General features: G+C 39.2%; 1 protein-coding gene across 2 annotated transcripts in view; it reads right to left on the bottom strand.

The window, feature by feature from the left end:
- Positions 1-25,396, bottom strand: part of SFXN2 (sideroflexin 2) — a 148,402-nt gene that overhangs the window by 5,322 nt on the left and 117,684 nt on the right. For both annotated transcript variants that reach the window (XM_053696711.1, XM_053696710.1), the window contains exons 8-10: positions 6,323-6,389; positions 6,097-6,146; positions 4,647-4,696 (exon numbers count right to left, since the gene is read on the bottom strand). In XM_053696711.1, the coding sequence (XP_053552686.1) occupies positions 4,647-4,696; positions 6,097-6,146; positions 6,323-6,389 (167 nt within the window). The remainder of the gene's footprint in view (positions 1-4,646; positions 4,697-6,096; positions 6,147-6,322; positions 6,390-25,396) is intronic.

Below are 25,396 nucleotides of genomic sequence, written 5' to 3'. Positions count from 1 at the left end.
GAAGTCAGCACCAGTCCTTCATTCTTTTGCAAATGCGTGAGATGTTATGCTTTTTATTAAAGATGGGTCTAAATTACAGTGAGTAGTTGCAAAAAACAGCAAGCACAACCAATTTTTAACATGCACATAAAAGGAAACCTGTTTAAACTTGATAAAAAAATATTTTCCCCCTGAAAACGTTACGTTAAAGTGATTGTTTTCCACTCAGTGAGATAAAAGCTAACTGGCTGAAGAAGATTCCCACAGTTCTACTGGTGGGAACTATGATACCTCTAAACAACATGTTTATGCAAATGTTTAAAAAATAAATGCCCTTTTTAAGATGTAACAAAGAAAACGGTTTAAATGTTTAAAGGTGCAGTAAACAACTATTGTCTCTGTGTAAAAATTGTGCTTTGTCCCACAATCCCTAGAGACGCCAAAAAGCAAAATCTGTAACCTAGGTTTTACAACTGTTGCAAATTGACTAAAATTAGCTAGTGACAAACCCTATGCATTATCCGATTGGTTGTGCATCCAGTGACCTCACGGAGACACGGACCAATCAGATCATGCATTAATGCCCAAAGGCAGATACGCTCCAGAGAGTTCTGTTCTAATCAGAGCCTCAATTTGCTTCATTCTCTTGATATCATTTGTTGAAGAAGCACAAATACACTACTAGGACACACTCCCTAGGGAAATTCTCTAACCTGCAAATATATTGTTTTGATAAGTTAAGCAAAACAAACAACAAAAAACAAGGCTTTATTTCTGTTTAGAGTGCTAGCAAAAATGCTAAAAATTCTCCAATATTTTCGGCAAGATTTTCTCTGAAATGCCCAGTAGCAAGGGGGTTAAATATCTTGTGGTCTGTGTAAAAATTAAGCTTTGTACCACGCGTACTGAAAATGTAATTTTGATACAAACTATTGCAAGGTTTTGCAGTTCATGGACAAACCTCTTTAAAACTCATGAGTGTTTATTAGACGTGCATTTTTTCGTATTCAGCATTCATTTTAGAAACAAAAGATGAATATGGTTGAAGACTGTGGCATTCAAGTCTTTTCAGCGTAAGATTTATTTGTGTCAGGTGCAACCCATAAATATCTGTGCAAATCCAGATATTTATGTGTTGCACTTTGATACGAATAAATCCAGCCTGTGGCCATATTCAGCATTAATTTTTTAAAACAAATGCAGAATACAAAAAAATGATATTGTTTATCTTATTTCTATTGCTAAGGTCAATTAGGGACAAATATAAATGCGCCCTTGCACTAATTAAGCAATCACTATGTTCATGGGTCTGGGTTCTCTAGGCTTTCTGAGTGGTGGTGGAAAAAAAAAACAACCAGTTTTCAGATTTAAAGGGACATGAAACCCACCATTTCTTCTTTCACAGTTTTTTAAATTATAGGTTCTATGACTCAATGTGCTTCATTCTATTGATATCCTTTGTTGAAGAAGCACCAATGCACTACTAGGAGCTAGCTGAATGCATTGGGTGAGCTAATAACCTGAGGCATTTATGGCAGCCATCAATAAGCAGCTCCTAAGCCTACCTAGGTATCCTTTTCAACAAAGGATACCAAGAGAACAAAACAAATTATAATAGAAGTAAACTGGAAAGTTATTTTAAATCATATGATCTATATGAATCCTGTAATAAAAAAAATTGTTTTATGTCCCTTTTAGGAAAACCGACAAATAAATAATGAAAGTGTATTGCAACATTTTTTTTCTTCACTGTACATAATTAACAAATATGGGGAATTAAATATTAAGTATAATGTCCCTAGAAAGTGACTAATGTATTGCCTGTGTCATTGTGTCCCTAACTGTTATAATGTAACTGCCCCAAATTGAAAGCTATACGTCTCCTATAACCAGGCTTATCATAATTTCTAGAGGTGAAACTGTGACCACCTGACGCTTTGCCAGTGGGGGGTGTGGTCATGGGCGTGGTCAGGGGGCATGGCGATTGTCGACCGGAACTCATTTTCCAAAAAAACTCACAAATGCATCATTTTAAAAAGGCTCTGACTTGAATAGAAGATATAAATAAGTGGCACTAGATCATTCAGTTATATGAAAGTAGTTAGGGTTGGAAAAGTCAGAAGTTAAAGCAGAAACTACTCAGAGATCGGGAGAATACGGCTATGCAAATTAGTATTTCTACATATATGGAGGAACTATATTATATTGAACAATATACATTTTGGCATCTGTGTTTGCAGTGTTAATTATCATTAGTAGGACCAATGCAACAGCATAGTGCACATAAGGAGACACATACAGGCCCTGCAATCGTACAGGGATGGAGGTAGGTACTGTGATATGGAAGCATTAAACTGCAGGTCGGTGTTCATGACCAGATTTTAGTAATAAAACTGAATGAACAGTCAGTAGTTGAAGAGCAGAGGCAGAATGCTCATTGATGAGAGGCTACTGCTTGACCAGTCTGGGGCATAACTAAAGAAACCCTAGGCCCCATAGCAAAATGTAAAAAACGGAGCTCCTTCTTTACACCCTTCCCTTTTATTTTTCACCCATATAAAAGAGTAGTCATTTGATCTGTTGCACTTGAATGCTTCATTTTGGGGGACAACAAAGGCAATTTTTTAAATCTCTATTAAACCTCTATGCGTCTACTGTATAATAGGGAGAGAAGAGACAGACAAATGTGTCTAATGCTGCTCCCTAGAGCTTTGGGAGGGATAACAACTACATTGCTCACATCCTAATCGATAAGCCTATAGTAACTAGAAGTCATTAGTGGTTAATGGTTGTGGTTGAGAGGTCAGCGCTAGTCTAGTGATGGGAGGGTGGAGTAGAAGCAGTCGGTAGTGAATTATAACTATTCACGTAGTATTCATGGTAAGCACTGACCCAAACAGTGAAATGATTAGGATTTCACCATTTATTGATGGGAGTTGGAGACTGTACCAGTAAAATAAGAGAGTCTAGTTTTAGGAAATTAAGTGACGTAATTGTTGCTCCCATAAATAAATACCAGTAGTGGATAATACTACACCAAGATTCCCAGTTGGTTCCATTTATTGTTTACCTCCTAGTTTCAACGGGTCAGTACTTATGAGAGTATGACCCAAATGAGTTATATTCACTGCTTGTGGTACAGTGATGACTGCTGATTCTGACTCACCAATTTCCCGAACCAATTATGCTCACTCTGAGGGGAGGCATGGTAGTGTGTACGGGAGGTAGCTTGGATATTCCTGGTCTTATTCGCTCCTGTTCTGCCCTGTGTGGCTTGGTGCCACTGTTATGATTAACTCTTTCCTGGTCCTGCTTTGCTTCCGTTATTGACTCTCTTTGTGCCCTGGTTCAGTCTTTTCTTCCCTTTTCTTTCACGATTATTACCAGTTCCTTATAGCCCCCGGTGCTGCTATGCACTGTCACTGCTGCCGTCAATGTTTTGTCAGATGACACATTAAATTCCTCTCACCACAGCGCATTTTTGGATTGGACGAATAAAGCTATTTGGGCGTGTCACTGAGTGTGGCTTCCAATCGGAGGGTTGTGTGGTACTTGAAATTCATTTTGAGTTTAGAGAGGGCATTCAAAGACATACACAGTATAGAATTTTGTGATAATACCGCCCATGTCAGCTATGCTAGCCAATTGCAATCAGAATGTAAAAAAACGGCTTTTGCATTGCCGGTATTTGTAAAGCCGGCACTGGTTGGGACAGAATGAACAATCGGATAGGACACTGGGACAACGCCTTCAAACAGGGACAATCCTAGTCAAACTGGGACGTCTGGTAAGCCTATGCTATAACAGACAACATACTTACCTCACTATATATATCTCTTAAAATATTAAAAAAAGGTACAAAAGTCAAAATTAAGCTTTCATGACTTAAGTGTATGCAACTCTCATCTTTTTATATGCACACATTTTGGAGGCACCAGCTCCTACTTAGCATGTGCAAGAAATGACTGTGGTGTCACATGGTACAGGGGGCAGGAAAATGGAGGATATTTTAGAATTTGTCCCAAAAAAAATAAATCTACTGCTCATTTAAAATTCAGAGTAAGTGCTATTGCAGTGTCTTTTTTGTTATGCTTTTGTTGATAATGCAATTTTACTGTATTTATTTGTCCTTTAACATAATAGTCTAAAAACTGTGCAGAGAAACAATTACAGGTACAAAACGCTTTATACAAACTGCTTGGGACCAGAAAAGGTTTAGATTTTGGAATGTTTGTATATTTGTACCTGTAAAACGGTACAGCTTGGATAGGGGATGGGACTAAGTTAAAGCAACAATATTTTATGTTATTTAGACAATATTTACCTATCATAATACAGATAATACATGCAACCTGAATGCAGTTTTATATCATTTTTAATATTTTTGTCTGCATAGTACAGAAAGATAGTACAGTACTGTAATCAGAAAGCTAATACATTGTTGCTTGAAATACATAGACTAGAATTTACATTTTAGAATGCAAAATTGAACCAAAGACACAGGCAGAGAATATTGTAATTTTCTGGTTGCGCAAAAAAAATGTAAATAATTTTATTTTAAAAAAATATTATTAAAAAAGTCTAGATTTCCGAATATCACTGGGTTTTGGAATTCCTGATATGGGGATTAGTACCTGTATATAGTTTGCCAAGTTTAATATACTTACAAACCACCAGCCAACATAACTTGCAGAGGAGCATGTAAGAAATGGATTTTCTGATAAAGAAAAATATATAAAAAAGGTGTGAGTAATAATGCAATAACGTACGGATTACTATGTGAGTTACATACAATTACCATATAATCTATTTATAAAACAAAACTGCAATTTCATTTTAAAGGGAGATTCAAATAGAAAAATAAAAGTCTCTGATTCTTTATAGCATTTTAATGCCAATGCTTCTTATACACTATGGGAGGTAAAAAACATAGGGCTCCATTTATGAACCATTTATCCATTAATGCATGCAGCTAATGAGATATTGCATTGTAAGGTGATTGATAACCCATGCTCTTGTGTGATTGGTTGTATGAGAGCAGGAAGTAGGGCTGCACACGCAATTCCTCGTGCAGTCATTAATTTTGCAAGTGGATAATGACTTGCTGGCTGCAAAAGCGGGTAGGCAGGTTCCCCTTCTGGGAGTCTTGTCCGTCCTCTCTTTTTCAAATGGGGCCCACAGTATGCAAGGGACACAGGTGTGTATTATAACACATGTATTCAAGAAAATTAGCTAATGGATTTGAATGTCCCTTTCAATGTATTTATCAGGCATGTCCTTTACCTTTATTTGTTATTTTAAATAGCTGTTGTATCCTCACCTATACTGAAAATATGAGTAACAATTTTTTTCTCTGCAGAAAAGCTATGTAAAGTGAAGACAACAGCACTGATAATTCTCACAGTGGGAGAGAACACTTTTGTATGTGAAATAGCTGCTTGTGCTTATTCAACCACCCAGCCATAATTAGCATTTGAATATCTAACATAAATATGATTAGCAGGTCTGCTTTACTTGCAGGCTCAACTCATTATTATGGGGATGTCCTGGGTGAAGTTTTAATGGAAAAAACAGCGTTTTCAAATACAGTAATAAACATGAAGGAACAATTTGCCATACATTTAATACCCTGTAGTAGGTATAACAAGTCATTTGGAACACATTAAGGGGAAACAAATGTTAGAGTACAGTGTCTCTTTAAACTTCTAATGAAAAGCAATCTCCAAATGGATGTCAACTTCTCTTTAACCCTTTAAGTACCTAGGGTGTTTTACACACCAAAGACCAACATTGTTCATTGGCCTTTGACATGCAGTGTTACGTTAGGCCTCTCTGATTGGTGTAGGAACCAGTGGGGGCAGGGATAAAACCAGGCAGGGACCATTATGCACGTGCAATATGACCCTCTCCTAAATATATGTATGCTGAGAAATACACATATCGCTAGATAATCTAGATGTGTCTATACATCAACAAGGACCTTAAGCCTCAGGCCCATGTGACATATATACATGTCAAGCTGGTAGTTAAGGGGTTAATGACCATCCAAAATAGGTTTATAATTTTTTTTTGTTTTAAGGAAATAATGTATTAAAACTGTAACATTGTTTCACTTACTTTCATAAAGGGCATTCTTTCCAGTCTCTCCATAAGAACTGGCAATAGGACTTAAAAAACAAACAAACAAAAAAAATAATTAAGTAAATAAAAAGTATTAAGTGAAGCAAAGATAAAATAGTAAGAATTGCTTTTTTTCTTACTGAAATCTGTATAGGTAGCTTCATTTGTACTGAAACAGTTAATTATAAGGCCATTCACTAGCAGGATTTGTGAGGATACTTACTCATTCCTGGGGCAGCCATAGATATTCTTGAGATTACAACTTGGCTGATTCCCTTGACAGCAGCTTTCTAAATACACAATGCAAAATGACAATACTGCAGTTAATAACAGATGAGAAACTCATGGTTAAAATAAATAAGTCTGGATAAGCTGTTCAATATTAACTCTGGGGTTTACTTAAGGACAGATACGTAACAGTGGTATATTTAGGTTTTGTGCTGCCCTAGGCACTCAAAATTCTGCTGCTCCAGCCACACCCTCACCCCACAGGGTTTTTGATCAGGATGTAACATCCCTTTTTCTAATTTTCATGGCATTTTCCAAAGTAAATGAGAATAGAAAGGGAAAGCAAAGGAAGAGAATTGAGGAGGGGTTGGCAAGGAGGGTTGCAGATGGAGAGAAGGGAGGGAGGGAGGGAGAGGAGATGACTGATTTCCATTTGTGGCTTTAATCAGCAGCTGTAATAACTGTTGTTCCTAGTGAGCCATTTCCACTAGGCCATTTCTACTAAGGGCTAGAGTTATCAAAGCTGAGGCGTACAGGGGCACGTATACGCGCCCCTGTACGCCTCAGCTTGCCTGTGGCAGGGCGAAATTACCCGCCGGTAATCAACATTGCACATGAGCGCAATTTTGCGCTCGCGTGCAATCCCGCCCCCTGCCCGTGCACAGCCAATCACGCGCAGGCAGAAGCTGTCAATCTCCTTGGTCGAACTCGAACGCGGAGATTGAATTTCGCCACCTTAGAGGTGGCGAAGAGCTTAGGGAGGCAGTGGTCTGGTGACTGCTGCTTGATAAATTACGGCGTGCAAGTTCTTGTGAGAACTTGCAGCCGTAGGGGCTTGATAAATCGAGCCCTAAGGCTTAAAGTGAAGGTCAATCCTATTAAAAACAAGGGTACTTTAATTTATCAAAATTAACATTTCACTCTTTCTTCAAAAACTTACCTTTTCAGTCTGGCAGCTGCCCCAGCGATTCCCATGACCATCGGAAGCCTCTGCAATCACGACTCCCCCCCCCCCCCCCGGGGGAATCTTGGCCTGATGCAATGCCGTAATTGGAGGAAGTTTTGGACCCGCGAAGACGGCTTGCGACGGGTGGAGGAAGTGCTGGAGCGGCTGCCAGGATTAAAAGGTACGTTTTTGAAGAAAACAAGTGAAATGTCAATTTTGATGAATTAAAGTGCCTTTGTTTTTAATAGGATTATTAAAAAACGGGCACTAATTCATCAAAATTGACCTTCACTTTAAGTTCAGCGCACGTAACTGATCTGAGGCTATGTGGGCATGGGACAGAATGGCCGGGGGTCTAATAAATGAACATGGCTGAAAGGAGCTGTACTGTCAAGAAAGTATTATATGAGGGCTGCTGCTGACAGAAGGGGCTTTAGGACTAAGGAGAATAATTTATCATCCAAGTAAATATATTGAGCAGTAATAAATGGCTTAAATCAGAGAAATTCAGTACTGTAAATAAGACTCTAAAAACATAATTTATGCTTACCTGATAAATTTCTTTCTCTTGTGGTGTATCCAGTCCACGGGTTCATCCATTACTTGTGGGATATTCTCCTTCCCAACAGGAAGTTGCAAAGAGGACACCCACAGCAGAGCTGTCTATATAGCTCCTCCCCTAACCCCCACCTCCAGTCATTCGACCGAAGACAAGTAAGAAAAAGGAGAAACTATAGGGTGCAGTGGTGACTGTAGTTTAAAAATAAAAAACACCTGCCTTAAAGTGACAGGGCGGGCCGTGGACTGGATACACCACAAGAGAAAGAAATTTATCAGGTAAGCATACATTTTGTTTTCTCTTCTAAGGTGTATCCAGTCCACGGGTTCATCCATTACTTGTGGGATACCAATACCAAAGCTTTAGGACACGGATGAAGGGAGGGATAAGGCAGGAACTTAAACGGAAGGCACCACTGCCTGTAAGACCTGTCTCCCAAAAATAGCCTCAGAGAAAGCAAAAGTATCAAATTTGTAGAATTTAGAAAAAGTATGAAGTGAAGACCAAGTCGCCGCCTTACAAATCTGTTCAACAGAGGCCTCATGTTTAAAAGCCCAAGTGGAAGCTACCGCTCTAGTAGAATGAGCTGTAATTCTTTCAGGAGGCTGCTGGCCAGCAGTCTCATAAGCTAACCGGATTATGCTTCTCAGCCAAAAAGAAAGAGAAGTTGCCGAAGCCTTTTGGCCTCTCCTCCTCCCAGAGTAGACAACAAACAATGAAGATGTTTGACGAAAATCCTTAGTAGCTTGTAAATATAACTTTAAAGCACGAACCACGTCAAGATTGTGTAACAGACGTTCCTTCTTTGAAGAACCCAGGTTTGGTACGCAAAACTACCTTATCTGCATGGAAGATCAGATAAGGGGAATCACACTGTAAGGCAGATAGCTCTGAAACTCTTCGAGCCAAAGAGATAGCTACTAAGAACAGAACTTTCCAAGATAAAAGCTTGATATCTATGGAATGCAAAGGTTCAAACGGAACCCCTTGAAGAACTTTAAGAACTAAATTTAAACTCCATGGTGGAGCAACAGGTTTAAACACAAGCTTGATTCTAACTAAAGCCTGACAAAACGCCTGAATGTCTGGAACATCTGCCAGACGCTTGTGCAAAAGAATAGACAGAGCAGAAATCTGTCCCTTTAAGAAACTAGCTGATAATCCCTTTTCCAATCCTTCTTGGAGAAAAGATAAAATCCTAGGAATCCTGACCTTACTCCATGAGTAACCCTTGGATTCACACCAATGGAGATATTTACACCATATCTTATGATAGATTTTCCTGGTGACAGGCTTTTCGAGCCTGAATCAAGGTATCTATGACCGACTCGGAGAAACCACGTTTTGATAAAATCAAGCGTTCAATCTCCAAGCAGTCAGCCACAGAGAAATTAGATTTGGATGTTTGAATGGACCTTGGAGTAGAAGGTCCTGCCTCAGCGGCACAGTCCATGGTGGAAAGGATGATATGTCCACCAAATCTGCATACCAAGTCCTGCGGGGCCACACAGGTGCTATCAAAATCACTGAAGCTCTCTCCTGCTTGATCTTGGCAATCAGACGAGGGAGGAGAGGAAATGGTGGAAACACATAAGCCAGGCTGAAGGACCAGGGCACTGCTAGAGCATCTATCAGTGCTGCCTGAGGATCCCTTGACCTGGACCCGTAACAAGGAAGCTTGGCGTTCTGACGAGACGCCATCAGATCCAGTTCTGGTTTGCCCCATAGTTGAATCAGCTGGGCAAATACCTCCGGATGGAGTTCCCACTCCCCCGGATGAAAGGTCCGCCTCCCAGTTCTCTACTCCTGGAATATGGATAGCTGAGAGATGGCAAGAGTGAACCCTCTGCCCATAGAATTATCTTGGAAACCTCCATCATTGCCAGGGGACTCCCTGTTCCCCCCTGATGGTTGATATAGGCTACAGTCGTGATATTGTCCGACTGAAATCTGATGAATCTGACTGCAGCTAGCTGAGGCCAAGCCTGAAGAGCATTGAATATCGCTCTTAGTTCCAGGATGTTTAACGGAAGGAGGGCTTCCTCCTGAGTCCACGAACCCTGAGCCTTCAGGGAGTTCCAGACTGCGCCCCAGCCCAGAAGGCTGGCATCTGTCGTCACTATAGTCCACTCTGGCCTGCGGAAACTCATTCCCCTGGACAGATGGACCTGAGATAACTACCAGAGAAGAGAATCCCTGGTCTCTTGATCCAGATTTAACAGAGGAGACAAATCTGTGTAGTCCCCATTCCACTGATTGAGCATGCAAAGTTGTAGTGGTCTGAGATGTAGGCGTGCAAACGGAACTATGTCCATTGCCGCTACCATTAGGCCGATCATTTCCATACACTGAGCCACTGACGGCCAAGAAGTGGAATGAAGAGCACGGCAGGAAGTTAGAAGCTTTGATATCCTGACCTCTGTCAGAAAAAATTTAATTTCTACTGAATCTATCAGAGTTCCTAGGAAGGAAACTCTTGTGAGAGGAGAGAGAGAACTCTTTTCTCTGTTCACTTTCCACCCGTGAGACCTCAGAAAGGCCAGAACAATGTCCGTATGGGACTTGGCGATTTGAAAAGTTGACGCCTGGATCAGAATGCCGTCTAGGTAAGGAGCCACCGCTATGCCCCGCGGCCTTAGAACTGCCAGAAGGGACCCTAGAACCTTCGTAAAGACTCTTGGCGCCGTGGCTAACCCGAAGGGAAGAGCCACAAACTGGTAATGCCTGTCTAGGAAGGCTAACCTGAGGAACTGATGATGCTCTCTGTGAATCGGAATGTGGAGATAAGCATCCTTTAAGTCCACGGTAGTCATATATTGACCCTCCTGGATCATAGGGAGGATGGTTCGGATTGTCTCCATCTTGAAGGATGGGACCCTGAGAAATTTGTTTAGGATCTTGAGATCCAAGATTGGTCTGAAAGTTCCCTCTTTTTTGGGAACTATAAACAGGTTTGAATAGAAACCCTGCCCCTGGTCCTCTCTTGGAACTGGGTGGATCACTCCCATAACCAGTAGGTCTTGAACGCAACGTAAGAATGCCTCTCTCTTTATCTGGTTTGCAGATAGTTGTGAGAGATGAAATCTCCCCTTTGGAGATGAACCTTTGAATTCCAGACGCTATCCCTGGGAAACAATCTCTAGTGTCCAGGGATCTTGGACATCTCTTGCCCAAGCCTGGGCGAAGAGAGAAAGTCTGCCCCCGACTAGATCCGGTCCCAGATCTGGGGCTACTCCTTCATGCTGTCTTAGAGGCAGCAGCAGGCTTTTTGGCCTGCTTCCCCTTGTTCCAAGCCTGGTTAGGTCTCCAGACTGGTTTGGACTGGGCGAAATTTCCCTCTTGTTTTGCATTAGAGGAAGCCAAAGCTGCGCCACTCTTGAAGTTTAGAAATGAACGAAAATGATTCTGTTTGGTCCTTAATTTATTGGACCGATCCTGAGGAAGGGCGTGACCTTTTCCTCCGGTAATGTCAGAGATGATCTCCTTCAGGCCAGGCCCGAATAGGGTCTGTCCTTTGAAGGGGATGTTAAGAAGCTTAGACTTTGAAGTAACGTCTGCTGACCAGGACTGAAGCCATAGCGCCCTACGCGCCAGAATGGCAAAACCTGAATTCTTAGCCGTTAGCTTGGTTAAATGAAAAACGGCGTCAGAAATAAAGGAATTAGCTAACTTAAGAGCTTTAATCCTGTCTAAGATATCATCTAACAGGGTCTCCACCTGTAGAGCCTCCTCAAGAGACTCGAACCAAAAAGCCGCTGCAGCAGTAACTGGGGCAATGCATGCAAGAGGCTGGAGAATAAAACCTTGATGAATAAAATTTTTCTTAAGGAGACCCTCCAATTTTTTATCCATAGGATCTAGGAAAGCACAACTGTCCTCGACAGGGATAGTTGTACGCTTAGCTAGGGTAGAAACAGCTCCCTCCACCTTAGGGACCGTCTGCCACAAGTCCTGTATGGCGACATCTATGGGAAACATCTTTTTAAAAGAAGGAGGGGGAGAGAACGGCACACCTGGTCTATCCCATTCCTTAGTAATAATTTCCGAAAACCTCTTAGGGACTGGAAAAACATCAGTGTAAACAGGCACTGCAAAGTATTTGTCCATTTTACACAATTTCTCTGGAACTACAATGGGGTCACAGTCATCCAGAGTCACTAAAACCTCCCTGAGCAATAAGCGGAAGTGTTCGAGCTTAAATTTAAATGCTGTCATTTCAGAATCGGACTGAAGTAAAGCCTTCCCTGAATCTGAAATGTCACGCTCAGATAGAAACTCCCTTGCACCGGCTTCGGAGCCTAGTGAGGGTATATCGGACACAGCTATTAAAGCGTCAGAAAGCTCTATATTTGTTCTAGCCCCAGAGCTGTCTCGCTTTCCTTGTAACCCTGGCAGTTTGGACAATACCTCTGTGAGGGCAGAATTCATAACTGCCGCCATGTCCTGTAAGGTAAAAGAATTAGACGCGCTAGATGTACTTGGCGTCACTTGGGCGGGAGTTATAGGTTCTGACACATGGGGAGAGCTAGATGGCATAACCTCCCTTTTTTCAGTCTGAGAATTCTCTGGTGATAAATCTTTAAAAGCCATAATATGGTCTTTATAGTTTATAGCTACTTCAGTACATTTGGTACACATTCTAAGAGGGGGTTCCACAATGGCTTCTAAACATATTGAACAAGTAGTTTCCTCTATGTCAGACATGTTTAACAGACTAGTAATGACACCAGCAAGCTTCGAAAACACTTTAATGAATGTGAAACAGCAATTAAACAAAAACGGTACTGTGCCTTTAAGAGAAAAAAACTAGCACTTAAACTGCAAAACAGTGTTAAAATGTAGTAAAGTCTTCGAAATTTTTACAGTGTGAGTAAGGGACTAAAGCAACATCGCACCCACTTGCAAATGGATGATTAACCCCTTAGCCCCCAAACCGGATTTGAAAAACGTCAACCACCGGTAAAAGACAGTTAAGCACCTTGCCACAGCTCTGCTGTGGCTCCTACCTGCCTTCAAATACGATTAGGGAACAAATAAGCCCTCTATAGTGGTCCTCAGATGCAAGAGGACTCCTCTAGGGAAGCTGGATGTCTCAGTCTGAAAGAAACTGCGCAACTAAAGCGTGAAAATAGGCCCCTCCCACCATGTACTCTATGTCAGAGGGGCCTTAAGGAAATACTCCTAGGAGTATCCGACTAGCCATGTGGAAAACTAGGCCCCAACTAAAGACTTATTACCCTCAGAGAAAAAAACGTCCCATTCATGAAACATGTAAACGTTTTGTCACTAATTAATATGAGTATTAACATGAGTATTACCCTATTTTGTAAGCATGATCCCAGTCGTTGCAAAATCACTGCATCTAGCTTACCTCAAATACACAAAGTTCTGTCAGCATTTTCTAGAACTTATCCTCTCTCTAGAAATAAAAATACTTAACATACCTCAAAGCAGATAATCTGCAGACCGTTCCCCCAACAGAAGTTATCCCATACTCTTCAGTTATGTGTGAGAACAGCAATGGACCTTAGTTACAAACCGCTAAGATCATCAACCTCCAGGCAGAACTCTTCTTCTTATTTCTGCCTGAGAGTAAAACAGTACAATGCCGGTACCGTTTAAAAATAACAAACTCTTGATTGAAGGTAAAACTACACTAAGTCACCACATATCTCTTTATACTTCCTATCTTGTTGAGAGTTGCAAAGAGAATGACTGGAGGTGGGGGTTAGGGGAGGAGCTATATAGACAGCTCTGCTGTGGGTGTCCTCTTTGCAACTTCCTATTGGGAAGGAGAATATCCCACAAGTAATGGATGAACCCGTGGACTGTATACACCTTACAAGAGAAATAAAAAGTTTAATGTTTAACACTCACTTTTGTGGGTACACTGAGAAGAAAAGCTGGCTCTTGTCCACATTTATATTTGCCTAGTACCATACTGCATTGTGGTTGTATCCTTTATGATGTCAGCATACAGAGAGCCAATGGGAGATTTTGACAGGTCAGCCAATAATTTTACATCTCTCACTAGCAGCTTTCCTCTGTGAGATGAGCGATTTATCAGTCTCTGCAGACTGAAGCCTCTGGTCTGGTATTTGGGGAATGCAGAAGAGAAGCTCCGTGCTTCCTGTGATTTAGTTGTGTCAGTGCTGAACGTTGCCTGCCTGTTATGTTGATTTGCAGCATTCAGCAGATGGTGCAACAGCTTAATCACAGAGCACGGAGGTTAGAGTCCCTGCTCTATGCTATGTGTTTTCTCCAATGCAAAGGGATAACAGTGTATGAGGTAGTTCCCAGGCGTCCCAGTCCAACTTCCCTACTTTGAGGGAGCTAGCGAAGGCAGTCAATGATGGCAATGCGATGCCTGAGCAAGGAGGGGCTAAGGTAACCACCTCCTAACTTGAGGAAGTGAGCGGTTTCAGGAGTGTAGGAAAATTTATGTTGCAGGCTGACCCAGTTACCAAAGAAGGGCCACTTCTAGTTGTGCGGTGGGACTAAGGAACACCCGATATGGCCGATGCTCAATCCGAGTCTAGGCTGTCTTAAATAAAACTGTTTGCGTACCATGTGCCTGATGCCTGTTACCCCTTGAAAGCAGCTTTGGCTGGCAGCACGTCAAAAAGTGGTGCCCCCCAAAATTTGCCGTCCTAGGCACAGGCCTTGTGTGCCTAGGCCATAAAATGCCCCTGATACGTAATTATGATCTTTCCTGACAAACCAGATATAATCACTGTAAATACTTCCCAGCACAAGAATACAGAAGAAAACCAGTTTAAATGTGTTTATTCACCAGCACATTAGGCAAAAATAATACGGCATAAATTTCAAGGGCCCCAAACCATCACACATACTCATCACTCATACAAAACAAAAATCATATATTATCAGAGGAACCCCCAAGGCGTTCCAAGGGGGATAAAAAAAAACACAAGCAGGCAGATAAGCAAGTGTTAAATGTCAAAGTCCCTGACAGTCAGATAGAATCACGTGCTCTTGATTGCGGTTTCCATCTCTGTTTTATATTCCCCAATTGAGGACATCCTAAGAAGGAAGTTACATTTGATATAAGACTCAAGATGTCCCTATTTATCTAGCAAGATTTGTACAAGTCCTGATTATCTCAGCAAAACAAATTTATTTGTCACTGTGCACTGATTGAGGATATCTAGGTATTCACCTATAGGTATAGGGGTTGATTTATCAAGCTGCGGCAGACAGGGACGAACATACTTGTGAGAACCTGCAGTCGTAGGCAGACAAAGCCTGCCGAAAGGGTTCGATAAATCGACCCTATAGATTTAAAATGCCAATAATTGATTGCCACAGTACAATGCTTTTCCCCTTATGGGTACTATAAAATGTATAAGCTTTTATTCTAGTAGTTTTGATTGCCGTAATTATGTATTTCACTATATTTCTTATTATTTCTGATGTTCTTTCAAAAAAAACAAAAAAAAACTAAAAAAAAAGTGCAATAATTGGACTGACATTTTTAGAACTTTTTTTTATAGATTGTTTATTTGTTACATAAAACATTTTTATAAATGTTAAAACATAAATGCTGAGTACCTTACAAAATAGTTTTATGTCCTATGACATATATGAAACCCAATTTGTTTCTTTAATGATTCAGATAGCGCATTCAATTTTAAGCAACTTTCTAATTTATTCCTATTATCAATTTTTCTTCCTTCTCTTGGTATCTTTATTTGAAAAAGCAGGAATGTAAGCTAAGGAGCCGGCCCATTTTTGGTTCAGCACCTGGGTAACACTTGATGATTGGTGGCTACATTTAGATAATAGGATTAAATTAGGAAGTTGCTTAAAATTGCACGTTCTATCTGAATCATGAAAGAAAAAAAATTGTGTTTCATATCCCTTTAAAATACTTTCACTAATCTCTTTTTTTATACATGTTTTATTGCATCAACAAAAATTGGAGATCATTTGTTTTACTATAATTTGCTACTTTAGATCAAAGGGCTGCACTTATCTGATCTGAAGAAATCGCAATCATTACACGGTGAGCAGAGATTTATGTCACTGCTTTGGCAGTGGATACAATAGCAACCAAATATGTTTTTCTTCATTAGATTTTGAGACAATAGTTACTCAGTAAAATATGCACAAGGCAAACAAGAGAGCCACGTGATTTCATATTTATGGTGTCAAGGTGTCCTCTTGCGTCTCTGGTGTCAAATTAATTTACAGCAACAGTTACTGGCGTGCCCGATTAAATGCAAAATACAAACACACTGTTTCTTTGAAGCTGTACTTAGATAATGGACTGTGTTATATTTAGCAGCTTCAAAATTTCTATTATTTTCTAACCCAGCTATTAAAAAGAATAAAAACAAAACAAAAAAAAAAAACGCTCTACAAGCTCAGTGCAATGCATGCTTCTACACTACCACCATACTACTTGCTTCCATTGCTTGTAGTGCTTAAAGGGACATGAAACACACATTTTTTCTTTAATTATTCAGATTAATACAATCTAAAGGGACATTAAACACTTTGAGATAGGAATATAAAATGGTAAATCATAAATATATATATATTAGTCTGCAATATACTTTCATTATTTTTTTTCGTCCCCTTTTCCTGTAATTCCATTCTGAAATTGTGAGCTTTTCAGTTCCTGTTAGAAATGGAAGTGCAGAACACTATTTTATATATAAAAAGGTTATATTAAAAGGGACAGTCCCTTAGATAATCCCTTTATTACCCTTTCCCCAGTTTTGCATAACCAACACAGTTATATTAATATACTTTTTACCTCTGTTATTACCTTGTATCTAAGCCTCTTCTGACAACCCCCTTATCACATGGCTATTTATTTATTATCTAAAGCTAATAAAAAAGCATGTGATAAGAGGCTGTCTGTAGTGGCTAAGAAACAGGCAGACATTTAGAGGTTTAAATGTTATAAAGTATATTAATAAAACAATGTTGGTTGTGCTGGGGAATGGGTAGTGAAGGCATTATCTATTTTTTAAAATATAACAATTTTGGTGTAGACTGTCCCTTTAATTGTAAGAAATTGTTCAATAGAATGAATCTAGCACTTAGCGTATGTTTATTCCCAAGCAAATGTCTTTTTAAAAGGTGCTATCTGTCTAAGACTTTAACACGTCAATGTTCATTCACAACCTATTTATCTTTAGTTCTTAATCTTTAATAACACATTATAGCTGTAGATATTACTTGCATGTGCTTATATTACTACATTATATATAAATGTTTATACTATATAGTAAATAGGTCAATAATAAGCCTGGCTTACATTTTTCTGACTGACATTTAGTCACCTGACATGACACCACTGTACTTCAGCACATACTTGTTTATTAGCTAGTAATATGCTGCCCTCTATCTAGGATTCCTACCAACTGAACATAATCCAATAAAACATGCACATATGTAGCTATGCTGTAGTCGGTAGATTAAAGCAAGTGATAAACAATTGGCTGATCTACACACCAATTATCCATCTGTTTAAAGACCTCAAATTGTTCCTGCTCTTTAAAGGGACAGTGTACACTAGATTTTTCTTTGCATAAATGTTTTGTAGATCCATTTATATAGCCCACCTGAGAGTGTTTTTGTAACAATGTATAGTTTTGCTCATTTTTTAATAACATTGTGCTGATTTTCAGACTCCTAACCAAGCCCTGCAGTATCAGATGTATACGCTCATTTGCAGGCTCCTGTTTATGTTTCTGTCTTTTCATATGCAGGAAAGGGGGGGGGGGGGCAGTGTCTGCTCCCAGACCCTTTCACTGGGTGTTCCAGCTAACACCCAACATCAACAATGCTAAACCTGGAGCTTCTAAGTAAGTTTTTAAAGGTTTTATACTGGATTTTTAGATAAGTATCTGTGCATATTATTCTTTATATTAGTGTCTATTACATGCAGTTATAGGACAATTGGTGTATACTGTCCCTTTAACAATACTTTTAGAATATAATTATGTGACCTGGCATTACCATATTCCCATTAGAGTATGAAGTACCACCACAGTAACTTCTGGATAAAAAAATAAATGAATACAGTAACTTTTTATTTGGTAATATACATATTTAGATGTATTGCATGTAAATTAAATATAATGTAATGCTGCATATGATACATTGCTCCTAGTCTACAATGTACCTCATAATGTTCTTGCAATAATTATAAAGCTTTCCTTTTCGCAAGTTACTAGATATCCATTAGATTAACTGGCAGAGATATATCAAGCCCTAGTACTTCGTCTGACAAAACAGAAATATTGTGACATTGCAGAGACCGTCACATTCTATCTCCCTCTCTGCAGAATTCAGAAAGTAAAAATCTCAACCTGGAGCTCCCTGTAATGACTAAGATGTTTATTATGGATGCACATGACACAGATTAAAGCATATACAGATCATACTGTAGTATACTCAGTGCAGTTGGTTGCACTTCACTTCTAGTTTTATATGCATTGTTTTCTTTATCATGTAGGTATAGTATTTTAAATGAGATATGGTAAGCAAAATCTGAGTTCTGCAGAGGGAAAAAATAATATTCCTTCCAGAGAGGCTGAGGGCTGCCATAGAGCTTAAACACACAAATGGAATACTGTACACTGCAAGTCCACAAACCTAACCCCTAGCTGCATCTATTTTACCTATTAAATCTACGACCCCAAACCTCTGCCTATCCAAGGCATCACTAACCCTCGTCATGCCCCAATCCCTATCACATTCTTAACCCCCAACATCCACGTTGTTAACTATCTGCCAGTCACCACTAGACCTTTAACCCCTTAAGGACCGGGCATTTCAGACTAAAACTTCCCCAAAAGACCAAAGCATTTTTAGCCTTTTTGCCATCACTCCATTTAAACAGAAATAGAGCCTTGTTTATTTTATTTACCTATCAAAACTATATATATATATATATATTTTTAGTAGACAACCCAAGGTATTGATCTAGGCCCATTTTGGTATATTTCATGCCACCATTTCACTGCCAAATAATATCAAATAAAAAAAAAAAATCATTAACTTTTTCACAAACTTTAGGATTCTCACTGAAATTATTTACAAACAGCTTGTGCAATCATGGCACAAATGGTTGTAAAAGCTTCTCTGGGATCCCCTTTGTTCAGAAATAGCAGACACATATGGCTTTGCCATTGCTTTCTGGCAATTAGAAGGCCGCTAATTGCAGGTGCGCACCACACTTTTATTATTCCCAGCATTGAAGGGGTAATTAGGTAGCGTGTAAGGTTTAATTTTAGCTTTGTAAAGATTAGCCTCCCACCTGACACTTCCCAGCTCTCTTCCCTCGCCCACCCCCCAATGGTCACCCCCATCTTAAGTAATGGCAGACAGTCTGCCAGTATGCTTTTTTAAACCTTTTTTTTATTTTGTATTATTAATATTGTTCTTAGTATAGGATTACCCCCTTACTTCCTTGATCCCTCACAAAAAGCTCTCTAACCCTCCCCCTCTAACTAATTACTGGCAGCTGTCTGCCAGTATCTAGTTTTCCAAAATTTGCCAACTTTATTTAATAAAATAAGAACTTACCTGATAAATTAATTTCTTTCAAAGAGGCAAGAGTCCATGAGCTAGTGACATATGGGATACATTCCTACCAGGAGGGGGGCAAAGTTTCCCAAACCTCAAAATGCCTATACATACCTTAGTTTAACGTATAGCCAAGTAGTGAGGTGTAAAAAGGAGTAAAAAAAGCATACATAAAGAGGAACTGGAAAAATAATGTGTTTTTATACAAAAAAAATCATAACCACAAAAAAATAGGGTGGGTTTCATTGACTCTTGCCACTATAAAAGAAATTAATTTATCAGGTAAGTTCTTACATAAATTATGTTTTCTTTCATGTAAGTGGCAAGAGTACATGAGCTAGTGACATATGGGATACACATACCCAAGATGTGGAAATCCACAGAGTCACTAGAAAGGGAGGGATAAAATAAAAACAGCTATTTCTGCTGAGAAATTAAATCCAAATAATAATTACGTTTTCTTAAAAAAATTCAAAAAACTCAAAACATAGGCAATAGAATCAAACTGAGACAGCTGCCTGAAGAACTTTTCTACCAAAGACTGCTTCAGAAGAAGCAAATACATAAAAATGGTAAAATTTAGTAAATGTATGCAAAGAAGACCAAGTTGCTGCTTTGCAAATCTGATCAACTAAAGCTTCATTCTTGAAAGCCCAAGAAGTGGCAACTGATCTAGTAGAATGAGCTGTAATTCTCTGAGGCGGAGACTGCTCCGCCTCCAAATAAGCTTTGTGAATCAAAAGTTTCAACCAAGATGCCAAAGAAATTGCAGAGGCTACCTGGCCTTTCCTTGAACCAGAGAAAATAACAAATAGACTAGAAGTCTTTCTGAAATCCTTAGTAGCCTCAACATAGTATTTCAAAGCTCTTACCACATCCAAAGAATGTAGAGATCTTTCAAGAGAATTCTTAGGATTAGGACACAATTAAGGAACAACAATTTCCTTATTAATGTTAGAATTCACAATTTTAGGCAGAAATTTAAACGAAGTTCACAAAACAGCTTTATCTTGATGGAAAATCAGATAAGGAGACTCACAAGAGAGAGCCGACAACTCAGAAACTCTTCTAGCAGAAGAGATAGCCAAAATAAATAACACTTTCCAAGAAAGTAGTTTAATATTCAAAGAATGCATAGGCTCAAAAGGAGGAGCCTGCAAAATCCTTAAAACCAAATTGAGATTCCAAGGAGGAAAAATAGACTTAATAACAGGTTTGATACGAACCAAAGCCTGAAGAAACTGTAAAATCCTAGGAATTCTAAAAGAATGCCAAGAAAATTTATGAGAACACCACCATGAAAATATAGGTTTTCCAAACCCGATAATAAAAACAGACTTACGAGCCTGTAACATAGTGCTAATCACTAAGTCAGAGAAACCTCTATGACTTAGAACTAATCGTTCAATTTCCATACCTTCAAATTTAGAGATCTGAGATCCTTATGGAAAAACGACCCTTGAGACAGAAGGTCTGGCCTTAAAAGAAGTGGCCAAGGTTGGCAACTGGACATCCAGACAAGATCTGCATACCAAAACCTGTGAGGCCATGCTGGTGCTATCAGAAACACATAAGAGATTGTTCCATTATGATCTTGGAGATCACCCTTGGAAGAAGAACTAGAGGCGGAAATATGTAAGCAGGTTGGTAAAACTAAGGAACTGCTAAAGCATCCACAAACTCAGCCTAAGGATACTTGGACCTGGAAAGGTATCTGGGAAGTTTCTTGTTCAGACGGAAGGCCATCAGATCTATTTCTGGAAGACCCCACATCAGCACAATCTGATAAAACACATCTGGATGGAGAGACCACTCCCCTGGATGCAAAGTCTGATGACTGAGAAAATCCGCTTCCCAATTGTCTACACCTGGGATATGAATCTCAGAAATTAGACAAGAGTTGGACTCCACCCAAGAAAGTATCCAAGATACTTCTTTCATTGCTAAAGAGCTGCGAGCCCCCCCCCCCGATGATTGACATATGCCACTGTTGTGATATTGTCTGTTTGAAAACGAATGAAAAGTTCTCACTTTAATAGAGGCTATGCCTGAAGAGCTCTGAAGATAGCACGGAGTTCTAAAATATTGATTGGTAACCTTGCATCTTGAGGTTTCCAAACCCCTTGTGCTGTCAGAGACCCCCAGACAGCTCCCCAACCTGTAAGACTTGCATCCATTGAGATCACAGTCCAGGAAGGACAAACAAAAGAAGCCTCTCAAACAATACGGTGATGGTCCAAATACCAAGACAGAGTGAGTTAAATGTTGGGATTTAAGAATATCAGTTGTGATATGAGTATAATCCCTGCACCATTGATTCAGCATGCAAAGATGCAGAGGTCTCATATGAAAACAAGCAAAGGTGATCGCGTCTGATGCCACAGTCATAAGACCTAAAACTTCCATGCACATAGCCACTGAAGGGAATGATCGAGACTGAAGGTTTAGACAAGCTAAAACCAATATATCTGTAAACCTAAAAAGGTGACCCTTGTTTGAGGAATCAAGAAACTCTTTTGTAAATTGATCCTCCAACCATGCCTTTGAAGAAACAACACTAGTTTTTTCGTGTGAGATTCTGCTAAATGAAAAGACTGAGCTAGTACCAACATATCGTTCAAATAAGGAAACACTGCAATACCCTGCTCTCTGATTACAGATAAAAGGGTACCGGGAACCTTTGAGAAGATTCTTAGAGCTGTCGCTAGGCCAAATGGAAGAGCGACAAATTGGTAATGCTTGTCTAGAAAAGAGACTCTCAGAAACTGATAGTGGTCAGGATGAATTGGAATGTGAAGATAAGCATCCTGTAAGTCTATTGTGGACATAAAATGCCCTTGCTAAACAAAAGGCAGAATAGTCCTTATAGTCACCATCTTGAAAGTTGAGTCTCTTAAAAAATGATTTAAAAACGTCAAATCCAGAACTGGTCTGAAAGAATTCTCTTTATTTGGGACAATGAATAGATTTGAATAGAACCCCAAACCCTGTTTCTGGAGAGGAACTGGTACAATCACCCCTGAAACACATTTCAGAAAAGTCTGAGCCTTCACAGGATTTGTTGGAACCTGAGAAAGAATCTTCCCAGGGGAGGTCTTATTCTGAAACCTATTCGATAACCTTGAGACACAATATTCTGAATCCACTGATTCTGAACAGAACCTGTCCAAACGTCCTGAAATAATGTCAATCTGCCCCCCACCAGTTGAACTGGATTGAGGGCCGTACTTTCATGCAGTCTTTGTTTTTTTTATAAGGCTTGGTTTTATTCCAATTTGAAGATGGTCTCCAATTGGAACCAGAGGCCTTAGGGGGAAGGAGTGTTTTTTTGTTATCTATTCTAACGAAAGGAACGAAAACGATTAGGAGCTTTAAATTTACCCTTAGATTTTTTATCTTGAGGTAGAAAGACTCCCTTCCCCCAGTGATAGTGGAAATAATAGAATCCAATTGAGAACCAAATAAATTCTTACCCTGGAAAGATAGAGATAGTAATCTAGATTTAGACACCATGTCAGCATTCCAAGATTTAAGCCATAAAGCTCTTCTAGCTAAAATAGTTAAAGACATAGATTTAACATCGATCTTAATAACGTCAAATATAGCATCACAAATGAAATGATTAGCATGTTGAAGCAGACGAACAATGCTAGACAAATCAGGATCCTCTACCTGATGAGCTAAACTTTCCAACCAAAAAGTTAAAGCAGCAGCCACATCAGCTATAGAAATGGCAGGTCTAAGAATATAGCCGGAATGTAAATAAGCTTTTATCTTCCTGTCTAAAGGATCCTTAAAGAAGTACTATCTTCCATAGGGATAGTAGTACGTCTGGCAAGAGTGGAAAATAGTCGCATCAACTTTAGGGATTTTTTCCCAAAACTCTAAATTAGCCACAGGTAAAGGATACGACTTCTTAAACCTAGAAGAAGGATTAAAAGAAGAACCAGGCTTAGACCATTCTTTAGTAATCATATCAGAGATAGCATCTGGAATAGGAAAAACCTCAGGAGCAACCATTGGAGGTTTGAAAACAGAATTTAAAAGGTTACTGGCTTTGTTATCAAGAGGACTATACTCTTCAATACCCAAAGTAACCAAAACTTCCTTCAACAAAGAACAAATAATAAAATCTTAAACATATAGGAAGATTTATCAATTTCAGAGTCTGATTCAGGATCCTCTGAACCAGACAGATACTCATCAGCAGAGGATACTTCAGTTTGTTGTCGGTCAATACAAATTTCATCAGAATTATGAGAAGTTTTAAAAGACATTTTACATTTATTTGAAGGCGAAATAGCAGACATAGCCTTTTCTATAGCTGCAGCAATATAATTCTTTACATCTGCAGGAATATCAGGTACATTAGATGTTGAAGGAACAACAGACAATGTATTTGTACTAATAGAAACATTATCAGCATTTAACAGCTTTTTATGACAAATGCCACATAATTGAGCTGAAGAAATAACATCAGCTAATTTACAACAAACACACTTATCTTTGGTAGAACTGTGTTCATGCAGCATGGTTTCTACAACAATATCAGAGGCAGGATCAGACTGAGACATCTTGCAAAATGTAAAAAGAAAAAAATAACATTTAAACAAAATATCCAATTTCCTCATATAGCAGTTTCAGGAATGGGAAAAAATGCTTATGCTAAAGTATATGCAAAAAAATAAGCATCTTAGCTCTTTAAGATATAAAGAGAACCAGAAGCATTAAAGGAAGAGGGGTAATATACAAATATCACCAGGAAATGACGCAACTCGTGTCATGTAAAAGAAAAGTGTCAACGCTAATAAGCTAGGGTGGAAGTAGGAAATGTATATACACTGAATTTAGCGTGTAAATATTAACAGCTGGATACAATGGGGGCTAGTTATCAAGCCGTCTACTTTTCTGGCTTCGCCGGCCCAATACGTCCGCCTAAGCTCGCCTACCTTCGCCGCCGCGGACCTTGAATACGTTCGCCTAAGTTATCAAATAAAGCTGTCAAAAAGCCGCGGGGCGATGAGCAGCGGACTGTGACAGTTATCACTCATCCGATCTCGCTGCCCTTCGGCTTTTTCCCAGCTTTATTGCTAGCCTGTCACTAAGCACTCACACTAAACTGCACTGTTCTACCCCCTATACCGGCGCCCCCGGAGCCCCCCGCAACTAAATAAAGTTACTAACCCCTAAACCGCCGCTCCTAGACCCTGCCGCAACTCTTATAAATGTATTAACCCCTAAACCGCCGCTCCTAGACCCTGCCGCAAGTCTTATAAATGTATTAACCCCTAAACCGCCACTCCCGGACACCGCTGCCACCTACATTATACCTAGTAACCCCTATCCTGCCCCCCCTATACCGTCACCCTCTATTATAAAATTATTAACCCCTATCCTGCTGATCCCGCACCTCTCCGCAACTAAATAAATAGTTTAACCCCTAAACCGCCGCTCCATGAACCCGCCGCAACCTATAATAAATTTATTAACCCCTATCCTGCCCCCCACTACGCCGCCGCCACTGTAATAAAATGATTAACCCCTAAACCTAAGTCTAACCCTAACCATAACGCCCCCCTAACTTAAATATTAATTAAATAAATCTAAATAAATTAACTCTTATTAACTAAATGAATCCTATTTAAAACTAAATACTTACCTTTAAAATAAACCCTAATATAGCTACAATATAAATAATAATTATATTCTAGCTATCTTAGGATTTATTTTTATTTTACAGGTACCTTTCAATTTATTTTAACCATGTACAATAACTATTAAATAGTTATTAACTATTTAATAGCTTACCTAGCTAAAATAAAGAGAAATGTACCTGTGAAATAAATCCTAACCTAAGTTACAATTACACCTAACACTACACTATACTTTAATAAATTATTCCTATTTAAAAATAAATACTTACCTGTAAAATAAACCCTAAGATAGCTACAATGTAATTAATACTTATATTATAGCTATTTTTGGATTTATATTTATTT

This window comes from Bombina bombina, unplaced genomic scaffold (assembly GCF_027579735.1).
Source record: "Bombina bombina isolate aBomBom1 unplaced genomic scaffold, aBomBom1.pri scaffold_422, whole genome shotgun sequence".
NCBI classification, from domain to species: domain Eukaryota; kingdom Metazoa; phylum Chordata; class Amphibia; order Anura; family Bombinatoridae; genus Bombina; species Bombina bombina.
Note: the sequence above shows the minus strand (reverse complement) of the source record. Positions and strands in the feature narration are given on the sequence as shown.